At 40.8% G+C, this 17,352-nt stretch overlaps 1 protein-coding gene across 1 annotated transcript in view; it reads right to left on the reverse strand.

Moving 5' to 3' along the window:
- Positions 1-17,352, reverse strand: part of LOC145403377 (unconventional myosin-Ie-like) — a 65,233-nt gene that overhangs the window by 25,912 nt on the left and 21,969 nt on the right. Inside the window, exons 4-10 of the mRNA XM_080275162.1 lie at positions 15,775-15,952; positions 14,697-14,828; positions 11,676-11,814; positions 10,669-10,797; positions 7,607-7,803; positions 5,910-6,095; positions 3,608-3,775 (exon numbers count right to left, since the gene is read on the reverse strand). Of these exons, the coding sequence (XP_080131288.1) occupies positions 3,608-3,775; positions 5,910-6,095; positions 7,607-7,803; positions 10,669-10,797; positions 11,676-11,814; positions 14,697-14,828; positions 15,775-15,952 (1,129 nt within the window). The remainder of the gene's footprint in view (positions 1-3,607; positions 3,776-5,909; positions 6,096-7,606; positions 7,804-10,668; positions 10,798-11,675; positions 11,815-14,696; positions 14,829-15,774; positions 15,953-17,352) is intronic.

The following is a 17,352-nucleotide window of genomic DNA, read 5'->3' on the forward strand; positions in this document are numbered from 1 at the left end:
GCCCTCACTGTGAAAATGCGACAGGAAATATATATGCCATAATGTCACCATTGAGTCAGCTCTGCTACCTCTAGACCCTGACCGCTTCATCCACAAATCAGCAAATACATCAAATGATGCAAGAGTGGATGCCAGTGCTCGAGGTTTCTTGAAACGTGGGCAGGAGGCATTCCTCAACGTTAGGATATTTGACCCTATGGCAGCATGTCATCATGAACTGTCTCTCGAAGCTGCACACAAGAGGAATGAACAAGAAAAACTCTGTCAAGAAAGGATCCAACATGTGGACTACGGTTGACTCACTCCCCTTATGTTCACATCACATGGGAAGGGTCCAGAAGTGGGGAAATTCTACTCGAGATTGGCAGAGGTTCTTTCTGAGAAGAAGCTTCAACCTCAGAGTTCTGTTACGGCTTGGATGAGATGTTGACAATCATTTTCATTATCAGGAGCTATGCATTCCTGTGCCTCAGAGGCACATGATCATCAGCCCTCAGGCCAGTCTCTCTAGGGGATATAGATTACAAAGCTACTGTGGATGAGAGTTGCATAGACCAGTGACTCCAACTGATTATGGTGCCCTCACTAGTTTCACACCTAACTGGTACCACAATCACATCACATAACTAAAAATCACAGAACTCATGCATATACGTTACATGCAATAAGTGGTAACTGGTTCCAGGGTCAGCCACCTCATTCACCCTTAGCTACCCATTAATGACACAATACCCCTACTATAAATTACTTATAGTTAATCAGACATATATTACTGTATATTCATGAACCATAATACTGAAGACTTTACTAACACTGACACACACTGAAGAAGTGCTTGATAAGGCTTGAAGATGAGTTCCGAGGCTGGGGGTGGTGGTTAGTTACCACTGGTCCCCTCACTGCTCCCCACCACCACTGCTGAGTCCCCAACACCACCACTTTCCTATGCCTCAACATCAAAGCCCTCAAAATCCAAGAAAGTCTTGTGAGCGTGAGTTCACAATACAAAGTATCGTGGGATATGATGTCACAAACATGGCAGCGGTGGCCATGAACAAGTGACTAAGGAGATGCCTAGCGCACGATCACTCACCACCGGGGTTTGTGAAACTCTCAGAAAAATCGTGAGACTCCTTGCACAGGAAAATTCCTTTGCGTCGTGAAACTGCTATTCATGAATGTATAATCTGTGAAACTAGTGGGTTCACTGTAATGTCTTTATTAACACTAATGTTAATTAATAACAATAAAGTAAAAAAAGTAGTAGTAGGAGCTGCTGGCTTGCATGGAGCCAACGAATTGTAACGTAAGGGTTAGCATTAACCTTCACATTACAACTCCAAATAGTGAACTGTATTATGATGGCTGGTTTTTATCTCCAAAATATAATTTCCAAATGAATGGAGGCGATGTAAAAAAAAATAAATAAAAAAAAATAATAGCAGTACAGTCTTACAGTGGTGGTTGTAGGGGGTCAGCTAGTAGTAGTATTAGTAATATCGTGGGGGTGGGGGTGCAGTAGTACAGTAGCAGCAGCAGCAGTGGTGGTAGCAGCAGTAGTAGTAGTAGTAGTAGTAGTAATAGTAGTAGTAGTAGGGTCATCTACAATGTGATCCCAGTGGACTACAGGTTTAAACTGCCATTCTGCAATCCACCTTTCTCCTTTCAGGGAACGGGGAAGTTCCTGAGAGGCATTCAAATAACCTCGCAGTGAAGTCATCCCATTTATACTGGTACCACCACATGAAGGCATCCCTTTCCAGCAGTAGTCTTAACAAAAACAAACATAATTACTGGATATTTACAATAAGGATTTACTGTAAATTCATACATACACACAGATCTCTTGCTCCTCCATCCTATATACTGTACATACTATATTCCCTCCACTTCAACTTGGCCTAAATTTGCCCTATTCCCATCTTGAATATTGAGCTGTAACAAAAGATTAACATGGAAATGGTGCATGTTACAAAGAAGTACAGTAAAGCCTCAATATAATGAACTTCAATAGACCGGAATTCGCTTTTATCGGACTCAAGGATTTACCGGACTAAATTCTTATATACAGTATTGGAAAATGTCCGATAAAGCCAGAAGCAGTCCGGACTGCCTGGCCACTTCAGCTATGTTCACCACAATAAGGTAAACAAAAGACATGTTTGTCGGTGTACAGTACTATATTATTTTATATATATATTATACCATCTGACTGATTGATTGTGAAGGTACAACACAGTAGAGTACTACGATAGTAGTGAAAACAGTTTAAAAACCGTTGGTGAAATCCGGACTAATGTCTATTGGGGGAAGTCCGGATGTCGCTTTTATCAGAATGACTTGGGCTCCACTTAGTTCGTTATTGTGAGGTCTTACTATACTTTGGAAACAATGCAGAACAATAATACTGCCCCATTCTGCCATTCTGCAAGGAGATTCAAACTACAAAATGGTGAAAAAAATTCCCATTAAGTTAAGATAAATGAACTACAGCACATCCAGTCCACTAATCTGACCTCCAGCTTCCTTCTGTGTGACTTCTGCTGTGTCAGAGAGCAGTGGCAGTCCTCATTGTATCAGGAATGTGTTGCAGAATATCACAACCTTTTCTATACAACTGGTACTATAAATGGAGGAAACTTGAGAATTGGAAAATTTTAGCTAAGGAACTCTAACAGGCAATTAATCTGTAAATTACTGAAGATTTAGTTCCTTGAATCCAATGACACTTTTTTTTTTTTTTTTAATAAATTGCAGCTGGCTCCTAATGACTTTATTCAGTCTAATCTTTCAAACTTGAGGGGAAATAATAATTTCATCAGGAATGTGTTACAGAATATCACAATCAGTTACTGCTTCATCAGGAGCATAAGAACCTGCAGCTAGGCTACTTTGTTCACACATTTAAAGTAGGTGACCAGTTGTTTGTCCTGAGTGGCAGTGAACAATCCCCTTGATGAACCCTTACAGGACACATTCGGGTGGAGCTTTTATCTACTAAACCACCAAATGTTCATTTGTTTATATGGTTACCAGCCAACAGTGGTAGGTGGGGGTGAACACTGTCCACTCACTCAATGTGGTGCTGCTCTCGAGTGACTGCCCTTTCCTCTTTTCCTTCTTCTTTCATTCCTTCCTCTTCTTTTTCTTTCTTTCATTCTTTCCTCTTCCTTCTGTCTATGGGTGACTCTACATTGTGTGACAAGCAAAACGTTTCCTGTACACCAGAAAACAATTTACTATGCTGGGTGGTAATCACATAAGCAAATTATGGTGCCTGGTGGTTTAGTGCGTAATTAAGGCGCTCCAATTGGATTGAACCGGTGCAGGATCATATCCATGGGGTGGTTGGGGTTTATTGCTCATGTCATGCCACTCAAGGATGGATGAGGCTGGTCACTCTCATCTTAAATGTCAGGACCAACTTGCCTAGTCCCAGGCTCCTATGGTCCTCATGGAGCAACACAGGAGTAAATGATGAATGACGATGATCCAGCCAATGTAACAAATGGTTTCCAAAGCTACAACAAACCACTTGGCTTGCTAAATAGTGTCAAGTCACACGAAGGGAGCATTTCATAAAAATATTCATTGAAACGTGCCCCACCTGTGACTCCATCTTGCGGTGAAAGTCCTCGTCGGCGCCTTCAGACTTGGCACTCATGGTGGCACAGGTATCATCCAGAATACACATGATGCCTGGTGGTCGCTTCTCCTCAATTAAATCACATACCACCTTGTTGTCAAAGTACTGAATTGGCTTCCACTGTATGCCCTGAAAAGATATGGTAATACCAGTTTTGTTCACCACAGAATAAACTCTTTAAAATTGGACTGTTTAGAGGTCTTTAATAAAAAATGAAAGTAAACATACTATTACTGAAATATATAATTTTAATACAAGCACAGTTAGCACATTTAACCCTATGCTATAGACACTCAAGAAGCATCTACACATGATGGCACTGTAACACTGGGTGAGGATGTTGCGGCATCATCCTTAGAGCCAAACCAAACATTTCCCTGCACTTCGCCATGGGAACGAACCTCGCAAGGCATTGTCTATCACGAGGGGATGCCAGTTCCTTTCACAGTGTACATGCTGTACCGTACCTGTACGACGGACTTCATGGAAACAGTTGCTTACCTGTGGCGACAAGTCTGCTCAGCCAGACAGACTGGGGTTGTGCAGTAACATCAACTATCCCTATGAAACAATGCATGTACTGTTATAGTAATTTCATTCTCCCTGCCTCCAAACAATTTTATTTGCCTAAGGAAATTCTTTTCAAACTGGAGGGGTTAGATAAAACCTTCCTTGACCCCCTTTCAGCTAGAAGTCATCCCTAAGTTCAATAAACTCATTTAGTGGTTGACTGACTAAAACATAAATTAAATGAACTGACTGAAGGGGTTAATATTCATAACAACCGATGGTAGGCCTCACAAAAGTATTTTCATGCAAGGGGATCAAGTTCTGGCCGGGGTGCCATCATGGCTAGCTAATTTGAGTAATGATGCAGGTTCATTTTCCAGGTGGCATTAGAAGGCTTCATAGTATCTCTTCCTTAGCAATATATTTTCCATATTATACCTTAACATTCTCTTGCATGTTACTCTTATATATTTTTAATATGCCACATTGTACTGTATCTTGAATTAATACCGTAGTACACAAAACTAAAGTGTAATGTGCAACATACACTGCTGTGAAAGAGGTATCTACTACAGTCACATCTTACTAAATGACGATAATGCATCAAGTGAAAACCCATTACATAGTGATTTACTGTACAGTAAGGTCGATATAATATGGGTTCAACAGGGATAGCGGGATAGCGAGGGGGGGGTCTCATGACCACATAACCTTAAAAAACTTTTAAGCTTGCCCTTCGTGCCCTCAGTAGTACCACACTTTCCACTAGGGGTAACATCTTCGCCAGACATGAATTTCAAGTAACATGTTTCAGTATCTGACACAAAAATAATCACTTTACTTAATATAGCATGCTGTACTATTTGTTGTGCACTTGCACTATTATCTGGTGACAGCAATGGTGCTCCACTGACTTTGCACACATGTAATGGAATGAAAAATGATCACAGCAAATGTAAACACTGGGAGGTCATTTTGGCTCAAACATCTGACCATCAGCTTGCATGAGCGACACTGTATAAGCTCGGGATTATCGTATGCAGCCACAACAATTATCATATACCGGTAGGTGAATTTCACCATCATTATAGCAAAACTGGATACAAATTTTAATTCACTGTTCTATTGATTCATCACATAGCCAACAAATGTATAATTCATCATTCTATAAATTTACCACATGGCGAACAAACATACAGTGAGACCTGACTGTATGAAACTACACCATAAAATGCTTTGGTATGGTATCTTTAAATCATTTTAACATAAAGGAGTATCATTCACAACATACAAGAGCATAATAAAGTGTAATGTGCTAAATAACAAACTAATAAGAGGTGTTATCAGTCTCTAAAAGCTACTCAGAGCACCACACACAGGCAGTCCTCATTTCACAGTTAGATGAATGATTATATTATTATGCCTACCTTTATGCTGTATTCTTCCTGCTCGCTCTTCAAAGTTAGTTCAATGAAGATCTCGTTCTACTGATTTATCACATGGTGAACAAATGAACAAGGAGACCTGACTAAGAAACTACACCATAAAATACTTTGGTATGGTATCTTTAAATCAAATTAATATAACTGAGTATCATCCACAACAAACTAGAGCATAATAAAGTGAAATGTGCTAAATAAAATAAATTACTATGAAAGAAGTGTTATCAGTCTCTAAAGTTACTCACGGTGCCACACACAGTCAGTCAGTCCTCACTTTACAGTTAGATGAATGACTACATTATTATGCCTACCTCCATGCTGTATTCTTCCTGCTCGCTCTTCAAAGTTAGTTCAATGAAGATCTGCTGGAGTTTTTCATTGACATAGTTGATGCAGAACTGTTCGAACCCATTGCGGCCAAAAATCTCAAAGCCGTAGATGTCAAGGATACCTATGTTCATCAGGTTGGCATCTGTTACCATGGCACTGTTCACGGCCTATTGAGATGGAAAATAAAATCATGTAGTGCTTTTATCATCATCATAACACGGGGCTAGGCAAATTGGTCCTGACATTAAAGATATGAGTGACCAGTCTCATTCATCCCTGAGTGGCATTACATGAGCAATAAACCCTAACCACTCCTTGGATATAAACCTACACAGGCTCAATCCAATTGGAGCACCTTAATTACCCAATAACCATCAGGCGCCATAATTTGGTTATATGGTTACCACCCAGCATAGTAAATGATATCTTGGTGTACAGGAAATCATTTGGTTTGTCACTCTGTGTTGAGTTAGCCTACCCAGAGGCAGAAGGAAGACGAAAGAATGAAGGAAAGAAAGACAGAAGCGGGAGTGTAAAGTCACCCATTGGCAGAAGGAAGAGGAAAGTGTGAAGGAAAGAAAGACAGAAGAGGAAGGATGTAAGAGAGGAAAGGGCAGACACCCAAAGCTGCACTACATCAAGTGAGTGGATGATGAGTGCCCCAACCTATAAAGTGGTAGGTGAGGGTGCTCACCATCCACTCAAAGTAGTGCTGCTTTGGGTGTCTGCCCTTTCTTCCTTCCTTCCTTCTTCTTCTCTCTTTCTTTCCTTCATTCTTTTCACTTCTTTCTGCCTAGGGGTGACTTTACACCCCTTATTCTGTCTTTCTTTCCTTCATTCTTTTCTCTTCCTTCTGCCTATGGGTGACGCAACACTAAGTAGCAAGTTATATGGTTTCCTGTACACCAGGAAACCACTTACTACGCTGAGTGGTAACCATATAACCAAATTATGGCACCTGGTGGTTTAGTGGGTAATTAAGGCATTTCAACCGGATTGAGCCCGTGTAGGTTTATATCCAAGGGGTGATTAGGATTTACTACTCACATAATGCCACTCAGGGATGAGTGAGGCTGGTCACTCTCATCTTAAATGTCAGGACCAAACTGCCCAGCCCCGGGCTCCTATGCTCCTCATGGGGCAACATAGGATTGAATGATGATAATGATGATTATATATATATATATATATATATATATATATATATATATATATATATATATATATATGTGTGTGTGTGTGTGTGTGTGTGTGTAAATAAACAGTGACAAATCCTTGTACAGCAGTTCTCAATTCATCCAATTAACTCTGCCTCCTGTAAGTTCCCTGGCATAATGAAATTCCACACCTTGTTTTTTCATTTCATGCAGTGATGGCAAGAATAAAATACATTATCATTCCAGTGCCAAATCCTTGTCCTTGTGGAAAAGAAATAAGGCAGAGTCTTTCACTTCCATTGAAATATCTAGGCTCAAAACCTCCCAGTGGACTTGCAGACTGTTCCTTATAGGCCAAAAAGTTCCATAGCAAGCCAAAGTACCTTCAGTAAAGTGTACAGACTCAAAGCCAAGTTACAGTACCGGTAATCTAGAACGCCTAATGGTAGGGAACTGGTCTATACCATTCATACTATTACACAATCAACACAAAATTTATGTGAACAAAACAAACAGCACACCTGCACAATGTAGTCAAAAAGCCTGGAATACAGCCCTTTAGTCCAGGCATCCCGGGTAAACTGCGCCTGTTCCATATTGAGGGTCACATCCACACGCTCGCTCTTCCCACCCCACTTGGAGTCAAATACACGGCTCACCAGCTTTTGACCCAGCCACCCTGAGTCAACTTCCAACAGGTATGCTGGGAACGCAAGGTCTGGGGGGAAAGGGGGTGTAATGAGCAGTGGGATGGGTGGCGTACTGAATAGAATGAATGTGAGGGCGAGGGTGAGGATAAATGTGGCAATGAAGATGAGGGTAAGGGTGGGGATAAATGTGACAAAGAAGATAGGGTGAGGATGAGGATAAGTGTGACAATGAAGATGAGGGTGTGGGTGAGCGACAGTGGATGGAAGAGGGGGGAAAGGGGAAGGAAAATGTAAGAGATGGAAGAAGTGACAAAGTCAGAGAGGGAAAGAGACGTAATGTTGTAATGGGAAGAGGTTACAGTACCATATATCAAAGAAGGAAGACCAAGAGTAGAATATAGTATGCTAAAGATGAAATGCAGTAAAAATGGTGATGACCAAACCCATATTACTCCCTGAGGTGTTAAATCCAAGGTTAGGCTACATAATGCAGTATATTTAATGGCAGATGATCAATCTACTCTTTTAAGCTTTACATGACAAATTAATCCATTTGTACTTCACCATCACCATCATCATCCTGACCCTATTTCCCATTAACATATGGGGTGGGTGGGATTCATAAACATAAATGGCACTTCATTTATGTAAAAAATAAATAAATAAACTGGTACAATTTGTACAAATGACTTCAAAGTACAAATAAACAAAAGAGCTACTCATACTTGGATGCCACCAGCCTGACTTGGGAATCACAGAACATTATGGTTATAGCGCCCTTGTTGTATAAATCAGGGATGGGTTCCTAAATATCACAGCATTCTCTACACAACTAGAGGTTGCTACCTGAGATGGTGTGGTCATGTGGAAAGGATGCAGAATGAGAGACTGACAAGAAGGGTGTAGGTCAATAAGATGGAAAGGGAGAGATGTAAGGGGAAAGTGAGGATGAGGGAGGTGGAGGGACGGGATGGAGAGAGAAATGTTAGAGGCAGTGGTGTAGGTTGAAGGAAGGATAGCCAGATGGCTGAGAAAAGGGTGACATGGTGGGGATTCATTTGTGGCAATCCCTTAAAGGATAAAGGTATCTGGCAATAGCCTGATTGATAGGCCAACCTTTAGGTAATTTTTTCAGTTAAAGAGAGACTTCCTGAAACAGAGATACTAGATATAGCTTTTATGATTCCTTCACTATTCAAAGGTATCCCATGATTAAAATGATCAGGTAGAAGCAAATAGAATATAATTAAAAACTTGAAGTGAAAGGATTAACCTTCTCTATAATATGTTCATCTTAATTTGCTGGTGTTCATCCTGTTGCAGCTTACTGTATTTTCCATAGCTCAATGGAACAATACAAAATACTAAAACTTGACTACATTTCAAATTGCATCATACTCTAGTGTTAGCCTCTGTTACAGCTCAGCATTCATGATGCAATTTTAGACCAGGTTAACACTCTCAGACTCCTATGATGCACTCTAAGCCTAATCATATAATCCAGCATTCAATGGAATGAAACTGATTCAACCATGAGATAATTAAAGGTGCTAACGACTGCTAAATTGAATCCCCTCAGAAAACAAATTAATTCCGTTTGGCAGCAGCAAGAATGCTATAATAAATTAGAGAAAGACTGTCCATTATAGTTTCACTGCAACCTTCAATGTTGATCCTCCAGTTCTGCCAATTTACAGCCCTAAATATATGGAAAATGTTTTAATATTTTTGAAAATGTTCTCAAATTACAACAAGGACAGGCTGTACAATGTCCTGGTCTCAGACACATGGACAAACTTACAGACCATTCCCAGCTGTAACTATGATTTTGTTTTTGGGGACAGTGTTCCTCTGTCATGATAGGTGGGGGCACTCATCATCCATTCACTCGATGTAGTGTTGCTCTCGGGTGTCAGTCCTTTCCTCTCTTCCTTCCTTCTTTCCTTCCTTCCACTTACTTCCTTCTTTCTTTTCTCTTCCTTCTGTCTCTGGGTGACTCTACACTGAGTAACAAGCAAAATGGTTTCCTGGAGTACAGGAATGGAGGAGGAAGAATGGAAAGAGCAGCCACTGGACAGAAGCACTGGCCAGACTGCCCAGGGAACAACTACTACTACTACTGCTGCTTTGAAGCCTGGTGGTTTAGTGAGTAATTATTATTACTATTATTATTATTTTTTTTTTTTGTGTGTGTGTGTGTCTGTGTCTGACTCTGGGCATAGGCTTCACAGCCTGCTACCAAGGCCCAGTAGTCCTCCTACATACCATACGCCTCTACATGTCACCACTTCGGTGCTAACACACACCGTCCATATTGAATACTGTACATGATAAGGCTGTCTCATACAGGACTGGTGTATTGGTTTTAGCGGGGGTATTTTTATGACATGTCGGCGGGGTCTTCTGGTACATCAGTAACGTCTGATTTTAATGAAATTCAAATCCTTAAACTGTTCCCTGCCTCAGCGGGGATTTGAACCTGGGTCCGGTAGGACTACAGGCCACCTCTCTACCGGTTGAGCCACTGCCTCCCCCAACCGCATTAAGCTTGTGTTGGTTTATATCCAAGGGGTGGTTGGGGTTTATTGCTCATGTAATGCCACTCAGGGATGAGTGAGGCCAGTCACTTTCATCTTCAATGTCAGGGACTACTTGCCTAACCTCGGACTTCTATGTTCCTCATGGGGCAATACCGGATTAGAGGATGTATGTATGTATGCTCCTGTTCCTCTTACAAAACCACAAATCTTAGCTACGAGAGGAAAGTGATCATCGTTATATATGTTTTTGGTAGGATGAACAAGAAGCTGAGAGAGCAGATTCTTCCCATTCACGTAGTTCCTCTTGTTGTTATGACAGGAGATCCACTGAAAACATGTTTAAGAATCTTACCTATGGTGCTGACGGGGATACGGACAGCACTCAAAACTCACAGTTAGGGTCGGTGATGTAGGCGGCGTTGTTCTGCTCCGAGAATGAGATGTTACCCATGTGAAGGATGGCAGCCACAATTCTTAGTATGTCCATTTGTCTCTCCTCTGACATTCCCATTACAGTCATGGCTGTTAGAAGGATGCAGTAAAATGGTGAATAAAGGGAAATACTATACTTCTTTCACATTAGCTTGGCCTAGATTTTTGTCCTTCTGTAGCTTACTTTACTTAGCTCTGTGTCAGAATAAGGCAATGCTACCCCATAACATACTTTCCTTGGTACTTCTTTGTGACTGGCATAATACCTGAGTGTTATTCAACTCCTGTAACTCAGCAATCAAGATGGAGATATGACAATTTTAAGCCAAGTTAGAATAAAGTGTTGTATAGTAGTTACAGCTACTGTGACCTCAAGCCCATCTAGAAATTAACTCAATGGACTAGAGAAATACAGCCACTTCAATCAGATGCTTGCAGAGAAAAACTGCTTAGGAAGGGATGCAAGGGAGCCTCTTTGATAATACACAGAAATTAACTGTTAAGGAAGGTGTACCAAAGCATTCCAATACAGAAACTGTTAAGGAAGGAGTGCTTAAGATTCTCCTAATATGTAAAACCAAACTGTTAAGGAAGGGCTGCTAAAGAGCCTCTTAATACACACTGATAACCTGTGGTGGAAGAGGTACTCAACAGTATCTGAATATGCAGAAATAAACTGCTGGGGAAAGAGAACACTTATGCAGAAAGAGAGACTCCTTCTGTGGTGGAACTGATATGATCAAGTGGTTTCACTGCCTGGTTAAACAAACATCCCTCAATTCCTTCCTTATCCCTCAAAAGGGGCAAAGATGCAACTTCATCCTGGCGTCATTTGGGTTCACACTTCAGATGACCCTAAGGGCTAAAATAATCACTATAACCACTACTACTCAGGAACCTCTTAAGTCAACTACAATATTGAACAGTTCCAGGAGAATGACCTATGACAAACCAGCATCAACACTCACCTCTTTGGGTTTCCTGGAAGTCATGTGCATCATTGGTACCATCAACTTGGTAGACACCACTTTGCTGAAGGTACCAAAAGTTGTCCACAGAGGAGATGCCCAGCTGTTCCTTCATGTATGGGTTTGCTCCAGCACACAACTGGAACAAGGACAGAGCTGAGCAGGAGGGAGTGTAGATGGGTGCAGCAGTTATCATAAGCATTATAACCAACACCAGGGAGACCAAGGTCCACAAACAAGAATATATATACACATTCATATACAATCGTGGTCATAAATAATTACCTATCTTCCTGTACCCCGTGCCTCAGGCTGCCTCCATTATGCACGGCAAGTCACACTGGAGTAAGAGGAGCTGAGAGAGAGGGGCCAGAGAGTGAAGGAAAGGTGGGTGGGGGGACGAGTGATGGTGCTTGGGTGGAGTGAGGGAGGGGAGGGAGGGTAGGTAGGGGAGGGAGAATGAAATGTGAAGTGGTGGCCATATAATTTGTCTATTTTCTTTCATTCAGGCAATTATAATTATAAAGAAGTTACTATTCGGTAAATAATGCTGCATGACATCTTGTATAGCGGAGTCAGATAACAAGCTTCTAAGAGGTGATATCAAGGACTGGCTTGTGAGAGAAATATACTGACGTGACAGATCAGACATTAGTGCGAGGCCAGATATTCATGCTTATCCGTGTATTTTGATGTCAGACACAAAATGGAATTTGGATAGCTTTGACTTCAGTAATGTTTATGTAAAAAACGTCCTCTTACTCTCACACGTAATTTTATTTTTGGAACTAAATATCATATGCAGCCTCTGACATGGTTGTGTCCACAGTATATATGATCATCCTCTTAGGTATACACTCCCTCTATACCAGTGGTTCTTAACCTTTATCGAGTTACGGACCCCTTCGAGAATCTGGTGAAAGCTATGAACCCCTTCCCTACAAAAATGCACATACGCACAAACGCAGCATTCTGCAGGCAATGAAAATACACTATTTTATTGAAAACTACCTCACGCAGTGTATCACAATGTATAAAATAGTCTTTATAAAGAATTCATGCACAAATTAATGGCCACTCGAAAAAATGAAATACATCGAACTTAAGCAAATTAAACAAAACAAAACTTTAAGTCTGCTCAGAAGTTCATTTCAGTGAGAAGGTTGTTGTTGCTGTTTGGCTTGAATAAGATGAAACTGTGGAGTGGTCTTTGACAAGGCACCACACGTCATCGTTGACATCCAGTTGATATCGACTTTTCATTTTGATAGAAACAAGCATTGAAGTCCCCAACTCACAAAGGTATGTAGCTGCAAACGGAATCAGAGCACCGACAGCTCGCTTTGCCAGACGAGGGTAGGCTTGTGTCAACGAACACCCTATTTCTTCAAGAATTCATTTTTTTTTAGTTAATGATGCCAAATGACATCACGCAATCTCGCTAAATTGTTCTCAATTATTCTGACCTTCGCAGACCCACTGTATCCCATCCATGGACCCCTTGATGGTCCATGGACCCCAGGTTAAGAACCCCTGCTCTATACAGTCACCATCATGTCAACTGTTTCATGACATTTCTAAATGAAAAGGCTATATAAAATAAGTTTGCATTAAAGATAAATTAATTTGATTCTGTGCACATGGATGGATATAATAACAGTATCTCTCATAATCTGTTAGAAGGAAAATGAAACAAAATCCTACCCAAACTCCCAAAATATATCTATATCAATGTTTACTGATGCTGGTCAAGCCAAAGCAACCAGGAAAGCCTTAGTAAGTAGTTCAGAGGCCTCATGCCTTAATAACCTCTTGCAGTCTTCGCGGCACTGAGGAAACAATGTTGTTGATGGTTTGCTGGTTTTGTCTGAACAGCTCCCACTCGTCCTTGGTGTGCTGGAGGAGGCAGGCTCCTTGTCCTCTTGTTCTCTGGCTTCCACGCATTGACAATCTGGGCCCACACAGTCTCAATGACTCTGCACTAATATTTGATCTATCACGTCAAGATACTGCTCTCATGAGCCAGTTCTTGATATCACCACTTTAAAGCTTGTTATCTGACACCGCTATACAAGGTGCACTGCAGCATCACCTACCGAATATTAACTCCTTTATATCATGCCCTCAATGGAAGAAAATAGACAAATTATGTGATCACCACTTTGTATTTCATTCTCCCTCCCCTCCCTAACTCCATTCCAGCACCATCACTCATCCCCCCACCCACCTTCCCTTCTCTCTCTGGCCCCTCCCTCCCAGTCCTTACTCCAGTGTAAATTATCATGCATAAAAGAGCCACTCTGTAGCACGGGGTACTGGAGGATAGGTGATTATTTATGACCACGACCGTACATTCGAGGACTACTGGCCCTTGGGATAGGCTACTGCCCCCAAGATATAGGCCCTGAAGCCTTTGCCTAGAGTTGGAAAACACACACACACACACACACACACACACACACACACACACACACACACACACACACACACACACACACGGTAAAACTTCGATATAACGGACTTCAATAGACCGGAATTCACTTTTATTATATATATATATATATATACAGTATATATATATATACAATATATATATATATACAGTATATATATATATACAGTATATATAAATATATATTATATACACATACACACACATATGCAGACCCAACTGTCAACAGCGCTCCATGAAATGGGCCACATGTCTATTCACCAATTTTTCAAAGCATTTTTTCTGCAAATAACAAGACTTAACCTTCTCACTCCAACAATGTATCTTAAATTCTATTACAGTAATGAACCACCGGACATTCTTATTCAGCTATAGAGAGAAGTTTTAAACCAGAGAATCAGATACTGTACTGTTTTCATTTCTCCCTTCTCTACTAGGGGCGTCTTATGGTGAATAAAATAGTCTGGTGGTTGTAACAATGAAATAAAGAATGTTACTAAACTGAAGTAATTAATAGCTAAAGATAACATATAATGCTGACTTTTGTGCAGAAGAACTTGTAAACACACCTGGTAGAATATGTGGAAACTTCTCTCGCCTTCATTGAGGGAGTGGACTCTAGACTTCTCCAGCAGGAAATTAGACACCTTTCCTCCCAGTGGTTCCCCTCCACGTGAAAATTGAATCTCGATGTACTTGCCCTGTTGAATAAGAGTTGTAAAAAGTTTGGCCGTTACTGTTATGGTTGCTGTTGTGGTCCCAGGCTCACATGATGATAGGATGTATAACTGCAGGCATAACAAAATCACATATCCATCTCAACACTCTCATTTCAGAATGATTGAATCTGCAGGCACCACCATCCTTAAGTTTTTACATACTTGTATACCTACCACAAAGGACTACAATTCTAATACACAAAAAAAACGCTATACTTTCCTCTTTGTCTCCTACTGTATTTCTCACTGTGTCTTTCTGGGCCGTATCATGCTCTCAGCCCCTCATGTTCATAACTGGTCAACTATGGAACTATCTTCCTCAGTCAACATCTTTTCCACTGCCTAAGACCTGCAGTCTTTTAAATGCAAACTGTCTAGGTAGTTCCAAATGAAAAAATTATATTTCTGGAAAATACTGTAAACCAATCAGCATAAAAATGGTGCACAACTAACAGTCAGTCATTCCAAAGTGTACACGTTCCAAGACAAGGCAATCGTAATTCAAAATATTTAAGGAGGGACAATCAGCTAATGCTCCTAACAGCACTGCCAGTGCATGATCAAAAACTTTCCAGCCATATCTTGGGCTTTCAAACCACCACCAAATCACTGAGGTTTGTCTTCACACAATTCTCACCCTCTCAATCTCTCTTCTTCCTCTTCCTTCTCTATCACTAATGTACTGATGTGCCTTCTTTTGTACAATATACGCTCTACCTCTTGCAAGTCTAACCACTAACCTGTCTCATTAAGTAGCAAAATGTTTGGAAGGATGTGAACTCAATCTCAAGTTGAAGTAAGGAGTGGTGACATGTGAAAGTGTCTGGAACATGGTAGGAATGCTTGGCCTCAACAAGTCTATGCCTAGATACAGAAAAAAAAAAAAAAAAAAAAAAAATGACACCTAGATTTCCCATAATGAACTCACAAATCTGGATGAATTATTATTCCTAGTAGTCTTGGCATTTCCAAATGACTCCAGCAAAGGGTTGGACTCCAGTATGATGTCCTTGACGTGCTGAACCTGCCTCCCTCCGCCACACACCTTGGTGATGTAGTTCATGATGAATTTTGCAGAGACTGTCTTGCCAGCACCAGATTCACCACTGGGGAAACACAGAATTTACATTACTCTCCCTTAACTGTAATAATGAAGACTGATGCACTGACACTCAGGTTCAGATGACTTACATGAATTTCCCTTTACTGTAATAATGAAGATTGATGCATTAACACTCTCAGGCTCATATGACTTACATGAATCTCCCAATGAAGATAGATGCATTAATACTCTCAGGCTCATTCAACTTTCTCTCAGCTATTACTATGATGCCAACTTATGCACTACTCCTTTGGACTCATTGAATGACTACATTTTATTTGATTCTTATTATCTCCAAATGACTTTCCTCAGGTTAGGCGAGCCTTTTCAAACTGGAGAGGATAATATAAGCTTCACTAATACCTTGACTAAAACTGTGTGGTGGTAGCAAGAATAAAAAGCAAAATAAATTGCTGAAATGAAAGGCTAATATTCTCAGACTCCTATGACTCGGTTTCAGAAAAAAGAAGAGCAGTAGCTGGAACAGAATATCTTAAGTTCTCTTTACTTGTGGCATTTTCTTTCTACTTTTTAAAAATTACATTGTAAAGAACTAAAAATGTAGGTAGGTGGGGGCACCCACCACCCACTCACTCAATGTAGTGCTGCTCTCGGGTGTCTGCCCTGTCCTCTCCTCCATCCTTGTTTCCTTCCATCTTCGTCTGTCTTTTTTTCCTTCATTCTTTTCTCTTGCCTTCTGCCTCCGGGTGACTTTACACTCCCTCTTCTGTCTTTCATTCCTTTATTCTTTCCTCTCCCTTCTGTCTGTGGGTGACTCTACACTGAGTGACAAGCCAAATGGTTTCCTGTCCACCAGGAAACCATTTACTACGTTGGGTGGTAACCATATAACCAAATTTTGGCGCCTGGTGGTTCAGTGGGTATTTATTGTGCTCCAGTCGGATTGAAACGGTGAAGGTTTATTTCCAAGGGGTGATCGGGGTTTATTGCTCATGTAATGCCACTCAGGGATGAGTGAGGCTGGTCACTCTCATCTTAAATGTCAGGACCAACTGCCTACCCCCAGGCTTCTACGCTCCTCATGGGGCAACGTAGGATTGGATGATGGATGGATGGATAGAACTAAAAAAAAGAATATGCCCATTAAAGATCTATTTCTATTTAAACGGCAGGTTTTTCAGCTCATCCCAACTTACAGCACCGGCGTTATGGAAGAAATGCGACACTTTAGAACACACTTCTGATGCTTAACCCCATCAGCATGAGAACACCTTTTATATTTCATTCTTGCAACCTTGAACACTTTTTTTTTTTTTTTTTCCAACTTTGGGGGAGACATCAGGCTGTGAAGAGGTCAATGATGACAGTTTCTAATCCCACCACTATCCATGATTTAGAAAAAAAAATAAAAATCTGAAGATAGCAAGAATGAAATGAGGTATG

This window comes from Coenobita brevimanus, chromosome 60 (assembly GCF_032717465.1).
Source record: "Coenobita brevimanus isolate Jiangsu-jjx chromosome 60, ASM3271746v2, whole genome shotgun sequence".
Lineage (NCBI taxonomy): Eukaryota > Metazoa > Arthropoda > Malacostraca > Decapoda > Coenobitidae > Coenobita > Coenobita brevimanus.